At 43.3% G+C, this 20,904-nt stretch overlaps 1 protein-coding gene across 2 annotated transcripts; it reads left to right on the plus strand.

The window, feature by feature from the left end:
* The first annotated feature begins 468 nt into the window (after positions 1 to 468).
* LOC128094651 (leukocyte immunoglobulin-like receptor subfamily A member 3) lies at positions 469 to 20,904 on the plus strand. 2 transcript variants are annotated; one of them, XM_052713126.1, is made up of 11 exons: positions 469 to 573; positions 817 to 852; positions 2,259 to 2,534; positions 3,956 to 4,243; positions 8,890 to 9,174; positions 10,998 to 11,285; positions 17,000 to 17,104; positions 17,191 to 17,233; positions 17,400 to 17,437; positions 17,651 to 17,703; positions 17,787 to 20,902. In XM_052713126.1, exons 1-11 carry the CDS (start codon positions 543 to 545, stop codon positions 17,949 to 17,951), a joined length of 1,608 nt encoding a protein of 535 aa, XP_052569086.1. In that variant the 5' UTR covers positions 469 to 542; the 3' UTR covers positions 17,952 to 20,902. The 2 variants fall into 2 exon arrangements, with proteins under 2 accessions (XP_052569086.1, XP_052569087.1); XM_052713127.1 differs by lacking the exon at positions 10,998 to 11,285 and having other exon boundaries at positions 17,787 to 20,904.

The following is a 20,904-nucleotide window of genomic DNA, read 5'->3' on the forward strand; positions in this document are numbered from 1 at the left end:
GCTGTGTAGTTAGATGGTCAGGGGAATTTACTGAGAGCATCCACATACTACAGAAGCATTGATTCCCAGCATCTTCCCTGGTCCTCCCCTCTCATCTTCCATGTTGTCAGATTTGATGTCTGCCTGTGTCCATCCAGAATAATCTAACTGTTCTAGTAGATTCTGCATTTGGTCTCAGTATTTTCTTGGTGCATCACATTGTTTTCTCTGAAATACTGGCCACAAGTCTCTTACATAGGATTTGGGTTCAGCAGGAAACAGCATCACTTCTACCCACAACATCTTTGAGAATTGAAGCCAGTTACAGGAAGTATATACAGAAACCACTGCCTAGCCCAGAGCTTTGGCATAGAACTGAGGTGTCAGAGACAAGTCTTGAGCAAGAGCATATCCTCTTTCTGTTTTCTACTGGATGTCCTCATCCTTGACAGGGCTTCCGGGTTGCAGTTTGGTCTATCCCATGGGTGTGTCCTGCTGTGCAGACTGTATCACCCACCAGTTCTGTTTGCTGTTTATGTGGATATCTGGCATGAGGCACTGCCATGGATCTTGGCGCTGCTCTTCTTGGACTTGGTAAGTGAGACAGGAGTCATTATTTTTCGTCAGAGTGGTAATGAATACAGAATCCCAGATTTTTAACCTAGGATCCTCTCATAGAAATTTCTCTCTCTGAAGACCTGGCCTGGTGGCATCAGAGGAGTCTTCCATGGCCTCAGCCTGTCTGTCTGACTTTGGTCTTTTGATCTGAGCTCTGGGGTCGGGATCAGTGTATAACAGGACAGACTTCTCTTATCAGAACGTTTGTTTTATTTTCAGGGTTCTTAATGGCACAGAAAATTTGGGCACAATATGGTGAGTCTGTTCTCTGTTTCAGCCATGGGAAACTGAGCTTGGCTGGGAATAACATGGGAGGAACTTGAAGCCTCTTGAGCAGATTCTGAGATGGTATTTTCATTGGCAGTCACTGACACACTTAATGATTCATCCTTACTATTTCAGGCATCTTTGGGGTGGGGATTCTTGACTGTGCTCTAGTAATGCCCACATGAGATCAGGCTCAAAGGATTTGGGAACAAAGGGCACAGAGGGGGTGACACTCACGTACATGTTTCCTCCTGAGGATACAGACATTTGCTTTCAAGTTTGTTTTCCTTTTCTTCCCATCTCTTCTCACCTGGGCTGTGTCTGGCTTTCTTACTGTGTTTTGCCCTTGGGGAGACACATCATTCATGAGACAGAGTCCAAGTAAATGCTGTCTAATGTGCGTGCAGCACAGGTGGGATTCATTTGTTTCCAGAGGCTCCCAGGTTTTGTGTGATATTAGAGGTAGGTGTAGAAATTGAGTTTTACATGGAAGCAGGAGAGAAAGTAAGACATAGGTCAGTGACTATTATTTTTGAGACAGGGTTTCTCTCTGTAGCTTTGGAGCCTGTCCTGAATCTCGCTCTGTAGACCAGGCTGGCCACAAACTCACAGAGATCTGCCCACTTCTGCCTCCAGAGTGCTGGGATTAAAGGCGTGCTCCACCACTGCTTGACTATAGGTCAGTGATTTAATGGGATTTCATTCCAGGGAAGTGGGAAGGCTGAGTAATAAGAATAGCAACCCAAGGGGTTTATTTCTAGCCTGGTGGGAGATGAGAGAAGCCACTGATAGCACTAAGCTATGAGAGTTTTCCTTCCTTCCTCCCTTCCTTCCTTCCTTCCTTCCTTCCTTTCTTCCTTTCTTTCTTTCTTTCTTTCTTTCTTTCTTCTTTCTTTCTTTCTTTCTTTCTTTCTTTCTTTCTTTCTTTCTTTCTAAAAAGGATATAGCATTTAAAATTTTTATTTATTTAACGTTTTTTTCATTTATTAACATACCAATCACAATTTCCTCTCCCTTTTCTTCTCCCGTTCCCTCCCCCAACCTCCCATTTACCCCCTTTTCTTGCACTCCTTCTCTGAATGTAATTCTCACACTGTTTGGTAACAGTAAAGATGATTAGGCCTTTGGAACTGTGGCACAATATCAATTCTGAAAACAGTGAGACTTCTCTCTGGAGGTGTGCTGGTTAGTTTTCTTTCAACATGGCACAAGCCAGAGTCATCTGGGAAGAAGGAACATCAGCTGAGGAATTGCCCCTACCATAATGGCCTGTGAGCATGTCTGTGGGGGCATTTTCTTGATTAATAATTGTTGTGGGAGCTACTCTATAGCTCCTTGGGAACCTGGCCCTCCTGACATTCATTGACTAGCTCTCTTTTCCTGTGTCTTTCCAGGGCCACCACCCCAGCCTTCCATCTGGGCAGTTCCAGGATCTGTGATTTCCACAGGCAGTGCTGTGACCATCTTCTGCAGGACTCCTCCAGGAGTGACTAGTGTGCGTCTAACCTATGGTGGAAAGTGGTTTGATCGTACCCTACAGGGAGACCAGGAGGTGTGTGAGTTCAGTCTGCAGAATGTGACACACAGCAATGCTGGGGTTTACTACTGTGACTACTTCATGGGAGGTGAATGGTCAGGAGTTAGTGACAAACTGGAGCTGGTGATGACAGGTGAGTAACTGCCCAAGAACACTGTCCTTCAGACTCAGTCTCTGATGCCTACATCACTGAACCACATTTGCCCCATCACAGGCCCTGCCCTGTATGTCTGCTCCCATATATGGATCTCTGCCCTCTCCTCTCCTCTCCTCTCCTCTCCTCTCCTCTCCTCTCCTCTCCTCTCCTCTCCTCTCCTCTCCTCTCCTCTCCTCTCCTCCTCTCCTCCTCTCCTCTCCTCCTCTCCTCTCCTCTCCTGTCCCTTCCCCTCCTCTCCTCTCCTCTCCTCGTCTCCTCCTCTTCTCTCATTTAACCCTTTCCTTTTCAATTTCCATTTTTCTTGATTTTTTTGAGACAGGTTCTCAGACATTTCAGTACGACCTTGAACTTGCTGTGTATCCAAACATAATCTTGAATTTATGTTCCCTCTGCTTCTGCTCTCCTAGTACTGTCATTATAGATGTGGACAATAACACCATTCATGTGGTGATGGGCATAGAGCACAGGGAACTGTATACATTAGGGAAGAATTCCACCATCTATGATTCATCCCAAGACCCTCTGTTTTGGTTTATGACCCTCCCTCTGTACTGACCTTGTTCTAGGCTCCCTCCAGAATGGTAATTATAGCCCCTAAGGGCTGGAGTTCATGGAAACTGACAGCAGCCTTCTGTCATACATAGATGGTCTCTATGGTCTTTGTTCATGGAAATAGTACAAACATACTTTGTGATCTGTATAGATCGGCAATGGATGAGTTTCCTTTCCTCTTCATCTTTTCTTCTCTCTTGTCAGACTCTGTGAGTTGTAGGCTTATCTTTCATCATGTTTTAAACAACAGGGCTGTACTGTCTGGTTTTGTGTCAACTTGACACAAGTTAGAATCATCAGAGATGAAGGAGACTCTGTGGAGGAAGTGCCTCCATAAGATCCAGTTGTCAGGCATTTTCTCAGTTAGTTATCATGGGGGAGGACCCAGTACATGGTGGGTGGTGCCATTCCTGGGCTGGTGGTCCAGGGTTCTATAAGAAAGCAGGCTGAGCAAGCCATGGGAAGCAAGTCAGTAAGCAGCACCATGCCATGGCCACTTCATCAGCTCCTACCTCCAGGATCCTGCCCTGTTTGAGTTCCTGACCTGACTTCCTTTGGTGATGAACAGTAATGGTGAAGGGGAAGCCAAATAAAATCTTTGCTCCCCAACTTGCTTTTTGGTAATGGTCTTTCATCACAGCAACAGAAGCCCTAACTAAGACAGGGGTCTTTCTGTAAATTTTTTGAGACAGGGTTTCATCATGTAACTCAGTCTGGCCTTGAAACTTCAATATCGAGCAGGTTGTTTTTAAACTTACAACAATCCACCTGCCTCTGCCTCTGAAGTGTTTGAATTAAAGGAATGTGCTGCCACGACCTACTAATATCAGGGTCTTTTCTTCCAGGTGTTCATAAGGAGAAGCCATCCCTTACTGTTGATTCAGGACCTCAGGGATTCTCAGAAATTAATGCAACTCTTCACTGTCACACACATGGTTCCTTTAATATCTTCATCCTCTGCAGAGGTGGAAATGCTTCCTTTCCCCAGAACTGCTCACAGCAGGACCACAACACGTTCTTCATCTCCCATGTGAGCCTGGAGCATCTGAGGACCTACAGATGCTTTGGTTGTCATAAGCCAAATTCCCTCTTGTGCTCATTGCCTAGTGACCCCCTTGAGTCTTCAATCCTAGGTAAGTACTTCTGATTCTTTTTCCTTATCTCTGTGCTTAGAGAGTCCTCAAGGGATACCATGTGAGATATGTCAGTTCCACTGCATGTTTCCTGTGTGCTGTATGTTGCACACCACACTGCTATTCTGACTGGAATTGCTCCATTTGCATTATGAACTCTGAACATTATGTGTTAATTATATTAGTTTGGGGTAGATACAAGAATATTCATCTGGGGAATAGAAGTCCTTACCTATCCATAATGAGAACCATTCTGAAAGATGGTGTACCACTTGATTGCTGACTGTTATCCTCCAATGTTGCTTCTGAGTTGTGTGTGTGACAAGTACATCTCTAGGCAACGGTGACAGAAAAATTGAAATAGTATCTGCTAGTTTCTCCATTGAAGGTAGTTTTTTTAGATTTCAAGATAGCATCATGTTTTTTTTAGATTATGATATAATACATCATTTCCCACCCCTTTTCTCCCTCTAAACCCTCCCATGTATCTGCCATCTCTTGTTCTCTTTCAAATCCATGGCTTGTTTTTACATTAATTGTTATTTCATGTATATATTTCTAATATAGCCCACTTAGTCTGTATAATGTTGTTATATGTTTCCAGACATGACTATTTGGTATTGGATAACCAACTGGTGTTCTCTTCTCTGGGGAAGACCATTTCTCCCACTCTCAGAATTCCTAGTTCCCTGTAGTTATTTATGTAGGATCAAGGCCTCCTGGGCTTTCTCCCATCCACATTCGCATGTCTATTTTGTTTTCCTGGTCCAGCTCATGTTTAAGCAGTCATGTTGGTAAAACTTTATGGGTGTTGCTTCTGCCATTAGTAGGAGACACAATCTCAAAACAAACTCCCTGATCCTTTGACTCTTACAATCGTTCCTCCCCCTCTATCACAATGTAGGAGTTGTTTTGTAGATGCGTCCATTGAATCTGAGCTGCACAACTCTGCATTTTGGTTTGTTGTGTTTGTAATGGCATATGTGATGTGATGTGATGTGATGTGTAATGGTCTTCATCTGTTGTGTCATGAAGTTTCCTTGATGAGGGACGAGTACTACTCTCATCTGTCCCACCAGCCTTTGTCATCATAGTGCCCCCTCTGAATAGCCATCCGTCCAGTGGAGAATGCAGGAAACATTAACAGAAGAGAACTCAGAAACAGCACTGCCAGATTTCTTGCTGGAGGGGACTTATTTCTTTATACCTTAGAACTTCTGGTCCTTTGGGATGTCTTGGAGTTTTAAGACTTGGGACATGTTTCAGGTATGGGGAAGAAAGGGCACAGGGACATGGAAGTTCCAGTTGGGAACATAGTTGAGATAGAAAATTTGGGATAGAAAACATCAAGTGTTCATGGGTTAAAGATGGGAAGATGGACATGAGGAGGCAGGAGGAAGAATTCCTGTGGAGAGTAGAAAATGGGATGGTACATGATGAGCTTTTATGTGAGCAGGTGGCATACAGGAGTGTTGCTGGGGTCTGCACATACTTAGACATCCACTTCTATGCAACATTTGATAATGGATTTTAATTTTACTGCTGCAGTTGAGAAATCCTCTATGATCTTCAGAACTATATATCCAATGGGATATTTGAAATTTACCTTTGCAGACATTTAGCACACATCTCAACAAAGCCCCAGATTGGAAAGCATCCACTCATCCTCCTCACATAAGTCCTTGTATCAACAGAGAGTGCATCTGTCCCCTTTGAACCAGAATTCTTCAGGGATCCTCTTTTGCCACCAGTTCTCACATGGCTCATTATCAAACTGTCATTTGTGTCTTCAAAACACTTTTTAAGTCCTCTTCCTTCTTTGTTATGTCATCTCTGTCACCCCAAGATCACCTTTCACTCAGCCTCCTTGTCTTTCTTCTTTCTATCCAATATTTTATATCCGTTCATCCCACAGAAAATTCACAGCAAACATTTTTGTAAGTTTCTATCCATTGCACAAAGTGATGAGTTTATAATGACATGTTCTTTAGGTACATCCTGTACTGTGACCATATTCACCTTGGTTACTCTTTTGTCTCTGTTCTCACTCCCACCAGTCTTTAACTCTAACCCAGTCTCTTTCTACTTATGTGATGAATATGTGTATTCTATAGTTGTATATACACACATACATATATCTATGAACAGACACAAATACAGACAGACAGACACACATATATATGTATATACGGATTCCACACAAGAGACAAAACATACACTATTTGAGTCTAATTTATTTTGCTCAATATGAGGATCCCTATTTTCATCTATGTTGTGACAAATTACATCGGTTAGTTCATCTTTATATCTGAATAAATCCCCATTCTCTGTATGTCCTACTGTTCTAGTGTAGTATAGTCTTTTTATTGCTGCAGTGAAACACGTGACAAAAACTACTTAAGGAATCACGGTTTACTTTATTGCAGTTTGAGGGACGTGAGGTGCATCCATCATGGTGGGAAGGCATGGTGGCAGGAACTTGAGGCAGGTGGTCACATCACATCAGTATTTAAGGAGCAGAGGGAGAGGCTGCCTTTCTTCTTTTTTAACACAGTGACCTGAGCCCTGGGAACAGTGTTTCTCACTTTTAGGGTGGGTGCTCCCACCTCAGTGAATCTAATCAGTCTGCTCTCTCAGAGGCAGGGCCAGAGATGAGCTGGATCTAGACTACCCCTCACAGACATGCCCAGAAGCTTGTCTCCCAGGTACATCCTCCAACCACCAACACAAGTGCATTTTCTTTTTAAAATGAGGTTTTTTTTTTCTTTTCATTTTTCTTTATTAAGAAATTTCCTGTCCACGCACCAGGGATGGATCCCCATCCCCCTGCCTGGGTGCCCCCAAACAGTTTGAGCCAAATAACTATCTTCCATATCCAGAGGGCCTAATCCAGTCCCATGAGGGCTCCACAGCCTCTAGTCTACAGTTCATGGGCTTCCACTAGTGTGTCTGGTCATCTCTGCACATCTTCCCAATATGATCTCGACATCCCCTGCCTGCAGAATCCCTCCTCTCTCTCATCCATTGGATTCCCAGAGCTCAGCCTGGCACCTGGCTGTGGATCTCTGCATCTGCCTCCATCAATCACTGGACAAAGGCTCTATGATGACAGCTAGGTTATTCGCTACACGGGTCACCAGAGTAGACCAGTTCAGGCACCCTCTAGACCACTGCCAGAAGACCAAGGTGGGGTCATCCTTTTGGATTTCTGAGAGCCCCCGGCATCCTGCCTCTTCCTATTCCCATGAGTTTTTTGATTAGGACCCACAAAGTATTTTCTTCAAGCGTCTCTCCACATGTGCCGTTCTTCTTGTTTCTCACAGTTGCCCTCCCTCTCTGCCCTCTCCCGTGTCCCTTCTCTGCTGCCAAATGCTTTCCTTCCTCCCTCCCCATAGTTCATCCCCACTTCTGCTTTTTTCTTGTTTTTAAAAATGTGAGTGGTGTGTGGTTTGTGTGTGGTGCATGCACACAAGAGTGTGGGTGTTATGTACACATGAGGAGGCCAGAGCAAGGTGTCAAGTGTCTTCCTCTCCCACTCTCCACCGTATATCCCTGAGATAGGATCTATCACCTAATCTGAAACTTGCTGATTTGGTTCAGCTGGCTGATCACTGGGCTCTTGAGTCTTTCCTGTCCCCATCCCCAGTGCTACAAGTATGTACAGTCATGCTTCCATGTATGCTTGTATGTGTGTGGATGCTGGAGATTTGAACTCAGATCCTCATGCTACAAGTATAAGCATGTATGCTTATCTACTGAGCCATTTCACCAGCCTTTTGTCTTCTTTCTTTTTAATCAAATGATTTTTTTTGTTTTTCAAGACAGGTTTCTCTGTATAACCATGGCTGTCCTGGAACTCACTATGTAGCCCAGGCTAGCCTCGAACTCCCAGAGATCCACCTGCCTCTACCTCTCAAGTGCTGGCATTAAAGGCATGTGCCATGACTGACTGTCTCAATTAACTTTTAAATTAAAAATTCAGGCCAAGTGTGATGGTGCACACACACCTTTAATCTCAGCACTCAGATCTCTGTTCACAGCCATATGTGTTACTATTACTGCTGCTTTTTCTCCCCCAGGATAGTCCCCATTGCTGCTTTCCTGTTACATAATCTCATTACACTTTCAATTTCCTACCTATCTTGAGTTTGTTTTCTCATGATCCCCTTCTTAGTTTCAACTCATACAAATACAAACAGGCACACACATACAGACACAAAGACACACACACAGACACAGACACACAGACACAGACAAAAACACACACACATACACACACACCCAGACACACACCCAGACATACACACACACACACACACACACACACACACACACACACACACACACACACACACACATATACACACAGTTACAATGTCAGAACTATGCCATAGGCTCCATTCTGAAAACAGTGAGACTTCTCTCTGGAGGTGTGCTGGTTAGTTTTTTTTCAACATGACACAAGCTAGAGTCATCTGGGAAGAAGGAACATCAACTGAGGAATTGCCACCACCATATTGGCCTGTGGGCATGTCTGTGGGGCATTTTCTTGATTAATAATAGTTGTGGAGGCTACTCTATAGCTCCTTGGGAACCTGGCTTTCCTTTCTTCAGGTGACTAGCTCTCTTTTCCTGTGTCTCTCCAGGGCCACCACCCCAGCCTTCCATCTGGGCAGTTCCAGGATCTGTGATTTCCACAGGCAGTGCTGTGACCATCTTCTGCAGGACTCCTCCAGGAGTGACCAGAGTGCATCTAAGCCATTTTGTACCTAATGAAAAGTGGTTTGATTGCACCCCACAGGGAGGCCAGGAGGTGTTTGAATTCAGTCTGCAGAACATGACACACAGCAATGCTGGGGTTTACTACTGTGACTACTTCATGGGAAGTGAATGGTCACGAATTAGTGACAAACTGGAGCTGGTGGTGACAGGTGAGTAACTGCCCAAGAACACTGTCCTTCAGACTCAGTCTCTGATGCCTATGTCTCTGAACCATGTATTCCCCATCACAGGCCCTGCCCTGTATCTCTGCTCCCATATATGGATCTCTTCCCTCTCCTCTCCTCTTTTCTACTCTCTCTCCCCTTCTCTCCTCCCTTCCCCTTCCCTCCCCTCTCCTCCATTCTCCTCTTCTCTCCTTTCTTTCCATTTCCTCTCTTCTTTTCTCCTTTCCCCTCCCCTCCCCGCCCCTCCACTGCTCCTCTCTTCCTCTTCTCTCATCTCATCCTTTCCTTTCTAATTTCCATTTTTCTTGGCAGTTCTTGGAGACAGGTTCTCAAGTATCTTAGTCTGCCCTTGACCTTGCTGTGTATCCAAACAGATCTTGTACTTATGACTCCTCAGCTTCTACTCTCCTAGTACTGTCATGATAGACATGGACAATGACACCATTCATATGGTGATGGTTATAGACCCCCGGGCACTGTGTATATTAGGCAAGAACTTGACCAACTAAGATTCATCCCCAGACCCTCCGTTTTGATTTGTGAGCCTCTGTAGCTAGAGTTTTCCTGCCTGGCCCACAGTCAGGACAAATCTCTGTCACCCGCCAGTCCCACAGCAGCTCAGACCCGACCAAGTAAACACAGAGACTTATATTGGTTACAAACTGTATGGCTGTGGCAGGCTTCTTGCTAACTGTTCTTACAGCTTAAATTAATCCATTTCCATTAATCTATACCTTGCCACATGGCTCGTGGCTTACCGGCATCTTCACATGCTGCTTGTCATCATGGTGGCTGGCAGTGACTCCCTGACTCAGGCTTCCACTTCCCAGCTTTATTCTCCTCCTTGTCCCGCCTACACTTCCTGCCTAGTCAATGGCCAATCAGTGTTTTATTTATTGACTAATCAGCAACACATTTGCCATACAGAACATCCCACAGCAAGCCTCCCTCTATGCTGACCCTGTTCTAGTTTCTCTTCAGAACAGTACTTATATCTCCTAAAGGATGGAGTTCATGGGAACTGACAGTAGTCTTCTGTATATACATAGAGCCTCTCTATGGTCCTGGTTCATGGAAAATGATACAAACATGTTTTGTGATCCCTATAGATTAGCAATGGATGAGTTTCCTTTTGTCTTCATCTTTTCTTCTTTCTGGTCAGACTCTGTGAATTGTGGCTTATTTTAATTATGTTTTAAATAACAGGTTGTACTGGTTAGTTTTGGGTCAACTTGTGTCCATTTGTTACAAGCTAGAGTCATCAGAGAGGAAGGAGACTAAGTGAAGAAATGCCTCCATGAGATAGAGCTATAAGGCATTTTCTCAAGTAGTGATCAATGGGGTAGGGCCCAGCTCATGATGGGTTGTGCCATTACCAGGCTGATGTTGGGTTCTATAAGAAAGCACGCTGATCAAGCCAGGGGATGCAAGTCACTTAGTAGCATCTGTCCATGGCCTCTGCATCAGCTCCTGCCTCTAGCATCCTGCCCTGCCTGTGTTCCTGTCCTGACTTCTATCAGTGATAAACAGTAATGCTGAAGTGTAAGCCAAATAAACCCTTTCCTTCCCAACTGGCTTTTTGGTCATGTGTTTTCATCGCATCAATAGAAGCCCTAACTAAAACAAGGGTCTTTTTGTAATTTTTTTGAGACAGAGTCTCACCATGTAACTCGGTCTGAAATTGAAACCTCAATATAGAGCAGGTTGTTTTTAAATTCACAAAGATCCATTTGTCTCTGCCTCATGAGTGTTTGGATTAAAGGCATGCGCCACCATGACCAACAAATAGCAGGGTCTTTTTCTTCCAGGTGTTTATAAGGAGAAGCCATTCCTTGCTGTTGATTCAGGACCTCAGGGATTCTCAGAAATTAATGCAACTCTCCACTGTCACATACATGATTCCTTTAATATCTTCATCCTCTGCAGAGGTGGAAATTCTTCCTTTCCCCAGAACTGCTCACAGCAGGACCACAACACATTCCTCATCTCCCCTGTGAGCCCAGGGCACAAAAGAACCTACAGATGCTTTGGCTCTAAAAAACACAATTCCTACTTGTGGTCACTGCCTAGTGACCCCCTTGTGTTTCCAATCCCAGGTAAGTATGTCTGGTTTTTGTTCCTTATCTCTGTGCTTAAGCAGTCCTCAAGGGATGCCATGTGAGATCTCTCAATTCCACCATATGCCTCCTATGTGCTATATATTGTGGACTGTACTATTATTCTGACTGGATTGCTCCATTTGCATTATGGACTCTGAACATTATGTGTTAATTATATTAGTTTGGGGTAGATACAAGAATATTCATCTGGGGAATAGAAGTCCTTACCTATCCTTAATGAGAACCATTCTGAAAGATGGTGTACCACTTGATTGCTGACTGTTATCCTCCAATGTTGCTTTCTGAGTTGTGTGTGTGACAAATATATCACTATCCGATGGTGACAGAAAAATTGAAATAGTATCTGCTAGTTTATCCATTGAAGGTGGTTTTCAGATCTCAAGAGATCATCTGTTTTTTTCTTTTGCTTTTTAGATTATGATATAATATGTCATTTCATCCCTCATTTTTCTTCCTCTAAAACCTCCCATGTACCCCCTTGTTCTCTTTCAAATCCATGGCTTCCTTTTATATTACTTGTTGTTACATGCCTATATGTATATGTATATACATGTATATATTTCTAATATATTCTCCTTAGTCTGTATAATGTTGTTGTGTGTTTTCAGAGCTGACCATTTGGCACTGGATAACCTACTGGTGTTCTCCTCCCTGGGGAAGACCATTTCTCCCACTCTCAGAATTCCTAGTTCTTTGCAGTTATTTATGTAGGGTCAAGGCCTCATGGGCTTTCTCCCATCCACGTTCACATGTCTGGTTTGTTGTCCTTGTCCAGCTCATGTTTAAGCAGTCATGTTGGTGAAACTTTATGTGTGTTGCTTCTGCCATTAGTAGGAGACACAATCTCAAAACAAACTCCCTGATCCTTTGGCTCTTACAATCTTTCCTCCCCCTCTATCACAATGTAGGAGTTGTTTTGTAGATGCATCTATTGAATCTGAGCTGCACAACTCTGCATTTTGGTTTGTTGTGTTTGTAATGGTATATGTGATGTGATGTGATGTGATGTGTAATGGTCTTCATCTGTTGTGTCATGAAGTTTCCTTGATGAGGGACGAGTACTACTCTCATCTGTCCCACTAGCCTTTGTCATCATAGTGCCCCCTCTGAATAGCCATCCGTCCAGTGGAGAATGCAGGAAACATTAACAGAAGAGAACTCAGAAACAGCACTGCCAGATTTCTTGCTGGAGGGGACTTATTTCTTTATATCTTAGAACTTCTGGTCCTTTGGGATGTCTTGGAGTTTTAAGACTTGGGACATGTTTCAGGTATAGGGAACAAAGGGCACAGAGCCATGGAAGTTCCAGTTGGGAACATAGTTGAGATAGAACACTTGGGATAGAAAACATCAAGTGTGCATGGGTTAAAGATAGGAAGATGGACATGAGGAGGCAGGAGGAAGAAATCCCGTGTAGAGCAGAAAAGGGGATAGTACATGATGAGCTTATATGTGAGCAGGTGGCATACAGGAGTGTTGCTGGGGTCTGTTCATACTTAGACATCCACTTCTATGTAACATTTGATGATGGATTTTTTTTTTTTGGTTTTTCGAGACAGGGTTTCTCTGTGTAGCTTTGCGCCTTTTTCCTGGATCTCGCTCTGTAGACCAGGCTGGCCTCGAACTTACAGAGATCCTCCTGCCTCTGCCTCCCGAGTGCTGGGATTAAAGGCGTGCACCACCACCGCCCGGCTGATGATGGATTTTAATTTACTGATGCAGCTGAGAAATCCTGTATGATCTTCAGAACTATATATCCAATGGGATATCTGAAATTTACCTTTGCAGACATTTAGCACACATCTCAACAAAGCCCAGATTGGAAAGCATCCACACATCCTCCTCACATAAGTCCTTGTATCAACAGAGAGTGCATCTGTCCCCTTTGAACCAGAATTCTTCAGGGATCCTCTTTTGCCACCAGTTGTCACACGGCTCATTATCAAGCTGTCATTTGTGTCCTGAAAACACTTTTCAAACCCTGTTCCTTCTTTGTCATGTCATCTCTGTCACCCCAAGATCACCTTTCACCCAGCTTCCTTGTCTTTCTTCTTTCTATCCACTATTTTATATATATATTTATATCCGTTCATCCCACAGAAAATTCACATCAACAAAAACAAAAAAAAACCAAAAAAACAAAAAACAAAAAAAAACACAAACAAACAAACAAACAAACAAACAAACAAAAAAAAAAGCCGGGCGGTGGTGGCGCACGCCTTTAATCCCAGCACTCGGGAGGCAGAGCCAGGCGGATCTCTGTGAGTTCGAGGCCAGCCTGGACTACCAAGTGAGTTCCAGGAAAGGCGCAAAGCTACACAGAGAAACCCTGTCTCGAAAAACCAAAAAAAAAAAAAAAAAAAAAAAAATTCACATCAAACATATTTGTAAGTTTCTATCCATTGCACAAAGTGATGAGTTTACAATGACATGTTCTTTAGGTACATCCTGTACTGTGACCATATTCACCTCGGTTGCTCTTTTGTCTCTGTTCTCACTCCCTGTCTTCTATTCCTACCCAGTCTCTTTCTACTTTATGTCATGAGTATGTATATTATATAGATGTATATGCACACATATATATACATATATATACATATACAGGCACAAACATACAGACACACACATACAGACACAAACACAGACAGATACACATATATGTACACACTGATTCCACATAGCAGACAAAACATACACTATTTGAGTCTAATTTATTTTGCTCAATGTACGGATCCCCATTTTCATGTTCTGGCAAATTACATCAGTTAGTTCATCTTTATGTCTGAATAAATCCCCATTCTCTGTATGTCCTACTGTTCTAGTGTAGTATAGTCTTTTTATTGCTGCAGTGAAATACATGACACAAACTACTTAAGGAATCACGGTTTACTTTATTGCAGTTTGAGGGACGTGAGGTGCATCCATCATGGTGGGAAGGCATGGTGGCAGGAACTTGAGGCAGGTGGTCACATTGCATCAGTATTTAAGGAGCAGAGGGAGAGGCTGCCTGAGCTCAGCTACCTTTCTCCTTTCTTAATGCAGTGACCTGAGCCCTGGGAACAGTGTTTCTCACTTTTAGGGAGGGTGCTCCCACCTCAGTGAATCTAATCAGTCTGCTCTCTCAGAGGCAGGGCTGGAGATGAGCTGGATCTAGACTACCCCTCACAGACATGCCCAGAAGCTTGTCTCCCAGTGACATCCTGTCAACAAACACAACTGCATTTTCTTTTTTAAAAAATGAGATTTTTTTCTTTTCATTTTTTTAATTAAGAAATTTTCTGCTTATGCACCAGGGATGGATCCCGATTCCCCTGCCTGGGTGCCCCCCAAAGTGTTAGAGCCAAGCACCTGTCTTCCATATCTAGAGGGCCTAGTTCAGTCCCATGGGGGCTCCATGGCCACTAGTCTACAGTTCATGGGCTTCCACTAGTGTGGCTGGTCATCTCTGCACATCCTCCCATCATGATATCAACGTCCCTCACCTGCAGTATCTCTCCTCTCTCTCATCGATTGGATTCCTGGAGCTCAGCCTGGTGCCTGACAGTGGTTCTCTGCATCTGCCTCCATCTGTCACTGGACAAAGGCTCTATGATGACAGCTAGGTTATTCACTAGACTGTTCAGAGTAGACCAGTCCAGGTACCCTCTGGACCACTGCCAGCAGACCAAGGTGGGGTTTACCTTGTGGATTCCTGAAAGCCTCCCCAGCACCCTACCTCTTCCTATTCCCATGAGTTTTTTTTTTGATTAGGATGCTTGAAGCATCTTTCCACATGTGCCGTTCTTCTTGTTTCTCATGGTTGCCCTCCCTCTCTGCCCTCTCCCGTGTCCCTTCTCTGCTGCCAAATGTTTTTCTTTCTCCCCATAGTTCATCCCCACTTCTGCTTTTCTCTTGTTTTTAAAAATGTGAGTGGTGTGTGGTTTGTGTGTGGTGCATGCACACAAGAGTGTGGGTGTATGTACACATGAGGAGGCCAGAGCAAGGTGTCAAGTGTCTTCCTCTCCCACTCTCCACCATATTTCCCTGAGATAGGAGCTATCACCTAATCTGAAACTTGCTGATTTGGTTCAGCTGGCTGATCACTGGGCTCTTGAGTCTTTCCTGTCCCTATCCCCAGTGTTACAAGTATGTACAGCCATGCTTCCATGTATACTTGTACGTGTGTGGATGCTGGAGATTTGAACTCAGATCCTTATGCTACAAGTATAAGCAAGTATGCTTATCTACTGAGCCATATCACCAGCCTTTTGTCTTCTTTCTTTTTAATCAAATGATTTTTGTTTTGGTTTTTCAAGACAGGTTTCTCTGTGTAACCATGGCTGTCTTGGAACTCATTCTGTAGACCAGGGTGGCTCCGAACTCACAGAGATCCACCTGTCTCTGCCTCTCAAGTGCTGGCATTAAAGGCATATGCCACCACTGACTGTCTCAATTAACTTTTAAATTAAAATTTCAGTCCAAGTGTGATGGTGCCCACACACCCTTAATCTCAGCACTCCGATCTCTGTTCACAGCCCTATGTGCTAATATTACTGCTGCTTTTTTCTCCCCCAGGATAGTCCCCATTGCTGCCTTCCTGTTACATAATCTCATTATGCCTATCTAGAGTTCTCTTTTTCTCATGATCCTCTTCTTAGTTTCAACACACACACACACACACACACACACACACACACACACACACACACACACACATGCATACATTTTTAAAGGAAATTTCATTTATGAGTAAAATCATGTGTTATCCTCTGAGTTTGGATTACATGGTGTAATATAACAATTTCCAGTTTCCTCCATTTTCTTATGAGTGCCATGATTTCATTTTTCTCTCCAGTTGCATAAAGTTCCACTCTGTCTATGGACTACCTTTTCTTTATCTATTCATCTGTGGATGGATGCCTAATCTGGCCTGGTTCAAGTTTCTGGATGCTGTGACTAGTGTGCATCAGGGCATGTGAATGTGCAAGTCTCTACTCTGTTGACTTAGAGTTTTCCCCCATTTGCTAAGAGGCCTCTGTTCCTTTTTATTAAAACAAAACAAAGCAAGACAGTGCATTAGTTATTGTGTTCCAGTCTCTTGGCAGGTGTTATTTCATTTAGTCTAGTCATTATAGCTTGCAATGTTTTTCAGTTTTTTTACTCTTGCGTGTCACTTTTGACCTCCAATTTTTTGAAAGAAAACAGCTCCCGTGCCTTCTCCTCATTGTCTGTTCTGTATGTGGTTCAATCAGGCTCCTGGTCAAGATTATTAGTGTATGCTCTTTGTAGACTATCTGGGAAGAGTTCTCCTCCAGCCTCAGAGGGCTGGGGGTTTCTTATTCTTTATGGACCATCTCCCCAAATGAACTTTCTTTGGTATTGTATTTGATTTGTCTCATCAGTTGGGTGTGCTGGTGCATCCCTATGATCCCAGCTTTTGGGAGCCGAAGGCAGGATGTTCTCTAGTTTGAAGTCATCCTGCGACACATAGTAAGACCCTGTGTTTAAAGAGTCATAATAGACACCATGTATGTGATGAACAACACATGAATTGATTGCTTTAATTATTTCATTTCATAGGTTTCCTATAGTTTCCTAAATGCCTAGTTCTGTGTTTGGTAGAAGGTAGGCACTCAATAAATGTTTGATTGAATGAGTGAATTAATGTAACAGACATTTAGTCACAGATCACTACTGTTTTCTAATTCCAGGTCCATCTGTTCCCATTGTGGTTTGGGTCTCAGTTGCTGCTGCCTGCTTCCTCCTGTTCCTCCTTCTTCTCTTCATCTGCCTCTGCCGCCATTGTGCCCAACGCAGTATGTCCCAAGAGTCAGGGGGGATTAATCTGGTAGGGGCGTTTGGGGAGTGGTGTGTTCTAAGACTGACCTTGGTCTCTCTGTAGGGGCTTCCAATGGCAAGACCAGGAGCCATGTGAAATATAAGAGGTAGGTAAATTTGGACTCTCCCAATAAATAACACCCATTCATCTCCATCTAAGAGTTTTTTGTCTGAGTACTGGGGATTGAAGCCAGGGCCCCTATAGCTCCTAAAAATTCTATTTATGTATCATTTCTCAGGCATACTTTAACATTTTTATTTCTTTCCACTCAGCTCCAGCACAGCCATGGACATCGAGGAAAAGCATAAATGTAAGGTGGAGTGAATTTTGTTGAGGAAAGGGATGCTTGTGGGGCTTAGGAGGCCTTCAGGGAAGAGCAGAAGAGGTGGGAGGTGCCTCCTTGCTGTGTGGTGTTGCTGTCTTTCCCCTGGGTTCTGTTGGTCATTTCTGAAATATAAAATACAAAACTATATAGTTTAAAGGCTCCTGTGAAACAGGCCTACCTTCCCACCTTTCTTTCCAGATGGTGACTTGGAGGGTATTCAGCCTGAGGACTGTAGGAAAGTGGACACACAGGTTAGTCCTCCATACCACCCTGCACTTCTTTTCCGGAATCCCATCTGTGTATTCTTTTCATGGTTTGTGTCTTGTGATGGCAGGTGTCTGCAGCAGAAAACTCACAGGAGGTGACTTATGCCCAACTATGCCAAGAGAACTTCAGGAAGAACATGAATCCACTTCCCTCCAATACTCCTCAGGGCACATCGACACATACTTGTGTGTATGCCACCCTCACATTATCCCAAGAGAAGAGTCAGAGCTAAGTGTTCCACTGTTTCTTCAGCACAGGGTGGCTTCATGAATGACACTTTTCACATTTTTCAAATCAAGCCATTAGTTGGAGCTCTGACGGACTCAAGTGTAGAGAAGCTTGTTAACTGCAAAGGAACTTGGAGCTTGTAAACATTGCTTAGCAAACTTCTGATTCCTTGTGATTTTCTCACTCATTGGTGTACCTGTCAGATGTGTGCTGTGGAACAATCCTTCTGTACATTGAATAGATGTTGCTATGATTGGTTTAATAGACAAGCTGACTGGCCAATAGCTGAACAGGACAAAGTTGGGTGGGAAAGTCAAACTGAGAATGATGGGATGAGGAAGGGCGGAGTCAGAAGAGTCACCCGCCAGATGGAGAATGAGTTGGACACACAAAAAAGGCATAGAGGTAAAAGTCATGAGCACATAGATGAATAGAAATGGGTTAAGTTGTAAGAGCTAGTTAGTAACAAGTGTGAGCTATTGACCGAGCATTTATAAATTATGTTAAGTCTCTGAGTCACTTAGATGGGTAGCGGCTGCCAGTTGTTTGGGAGCAGGTGGTCAGGACAGGAAAACTCTCCCTACAGATGTGTGCAGATGAGCTTGGGCTCATGTTAACTTAGTAAGACATGAGTTCCATCATCTACTGAAAGAGGCAAGCTGCATAATCTGGACTCCTGGTTATTAGTAATGTGGAATACCTCAACAGTGTGATCCTTAACCTTAGCTGTCAAGTTGATGGGTTTTAGAATCACCTAGGAGACACACCTGTAGGTGTGTCTTTCAGAGCTTTTCCAGAGATGTTTACCTGTTGTGGAAAGATATACTCTGAATCTAGGTGATATTATTTTATGGGCTGGGGTTTTATATTGAATAGAGAATAGAAAGGAGAAAGTAAGTGTAACATCATTATTCACTGATCTCTCTCTGTTCCCTGACTACGGCTACAGAATTACCAGCTGTATCATGCTCCTGCCACTGTAACTAGAGGCAATTTGTTCCACTGTGTCCTCACATCCATGATGGACTACACCTTCAAACTAAGTCAAAATAAAGCCTTGGTGATGATTACTCTCAATTGCCAACTTGATGACATATAGTCTCCTGGGAGACTGGCCTCTGTGCATGCTTGTGAGCGATTATTTTGATTAGGTTAATTGAGGTGGGATGACCTGCCCACTACATTTCCTGGGTTGAGATTCTGGACTATAGATAAGAAGGAGATAGTCAACTGAACACAAGTATTCATCACTTTCTTCTTTTTGGTTGTGGGTGCAATATGTTAGATGCCTTAGGCTCCTGCTGCCTAAGGTGGTGACTTCTTCACCACCTTGGATTCTCTCTTGAGTTGCTTTTTGTCAAGGCATTTTTATCACCCAAACAGAAAAAGTAAATAGGACACCCTCTCTTCTTCAACTCGATTTTATCATAGCCGCCAGAGAAGTAACTAATAGAGAAAATGGAGAGGCAGTTACCCACTAGAGATTTTTCAATGAAACTTTGGGTTCCCAGGTGGGTAAAAGCACTCAGGTTTGCTTAAAGAGACCTACAGGCACCAGGGAGAAGTCAAGAATAGAGAGAATTCTTGTCATCTCTTGGTACTGTGAATAATACTGAAACAAATACGGGAGTGCAGGAATCTTTATGAGGTGGTGATGTTATTTCATTTGTGCACATAGAAGAAGAGGTGATTTGGGTAACATAGTAGACAGGTCTTTTCAAATTTATTTAAGAACATTCATAGTGCTTTCCCTAAAGGCTGAGCCAATCTATGTTCCCTACAACAGTGTACAAGGATTCTCTGTTCTCCACACCCTTGTCAACCCTTTGTCACCTCCTCTCTTTGATGATGGACATCCTAACAGGTTTGAGGTAATATCTCATGGTGGCTTTGGTTAGCATTTATAAGATGGTTAGTGATACCAAACACCTTTCTGAATGCTTGCTGGGAAGTTTATATCTTCTTGAAGACAAATAATATCCAGGTCTTTGTCCATTTTACTTTTTACTAAGTTTTCAGTTAGCATATAAAATAGTGTGCTTTATTATGACATTTTCACACATCTATATCATTGTACTTTGCTCATACTCCCTCTTTATTATTTTCTTGTGTTTCCACCTCTACAACTGGTCCACTCTCTCACTCCTAGTAACTCTGATGGAGTGCACCAATGACTTACATGGTTATTATGTACAACACAAGGAGGGGTTAACTAGTCTCAGTGGAAGATCTCTGTAAGGGAGAAGTATCAGGTTGAGTCATCATGGAAGAGGAAGCTGTGGCTGCTAGCTTTTGCCCTTGCTGGCCAAATAATTTGTAAACACTCTTACTTGGACCAGAGGAAGGCTTTGCCATCCCTATGAGCTTGACCTGGGGAAGGCTTTGCCATTTCCATGTGTCTGAGGCTTTGGGGTCCTTGACATGGCTGTGTCCATGCCAACAATACACATTCACTCAGGACTTCATCTGTTCCCCATGGATATGTTTGTATTTCATCATATTCATGTATGAAATTCTTAAAGAATAAAAATTAAAACAAAAATAAAACTTTCAATAAGTGTTGACAAAAAAGGTAGGAAGGAGGCATGGTGATGAAATGGCTAAGGTGATATCATCTTGTCCTTATTCTATTTTGTGTCTGCCTAGAAACTCCTCAGCCTCCCCTCCCCCCACATAGCCATATCCACCTTGGCAATGCTTTTGGGACTGTTCATGACTCCGAACATGGTACAGATGTATTAACTAGAATAATTGGTGTTTGTGTAGGCTAAAATGTAAAACTAAAATAACTAAAAGGAAGTGTAAATCAGAAATAATTGTCAGGCTGGAGAGATGGCTCAGAGGTTAAGAGCACCAACTGCTCTTCCAGAGGTCCTGAGTTCAGTTCCCAGCACCCACATGGTGGCTCACAATCATCTGTAATGGGATCTGGCACCCTCTTCTGTATACATAGTAAA

This window comes from Peromyscus californicus, unplaced genomic scaffold (assembly GCF_007827085.1).
Source record: "Peromyscus californicus insignis strain IS unplaced genomic scaffold, ASM782708v3 Scaffold_4__1_contigs__length_199733344, whole genome shotgun sequence".
Lineage (NCBI taxonomy): Eukaryota > Metazoa > Chordata > Mammalia > Rodentia > Cricetidae > Peromyscus > Peromyscus californicus.

Excerpts from the sequence above, each read along its gene's own strand:
- LOC128094651 (XM_052713126.1), top strand. The coding sequence starts at position 543 with ATGGATCTTGGCGCTGCTCTTCTTGGACTTG. Across the intron at positions 17,438-17,650 it reads CATCGAGGAAAAGCATAAAT|ATGGTGACTTGGAGGGTATT; the intron begins GTAAGGTGGAGT and ends CTTTCTTTCCAG. Across the intron at positions 17,704-17,786 it reads GTAGGAAAGTGGACACACAG|GTGTCTGCAGCAGAAAACTC; the intron begins GTTAGTCCTCCA and ends TTGTGATGGCAG.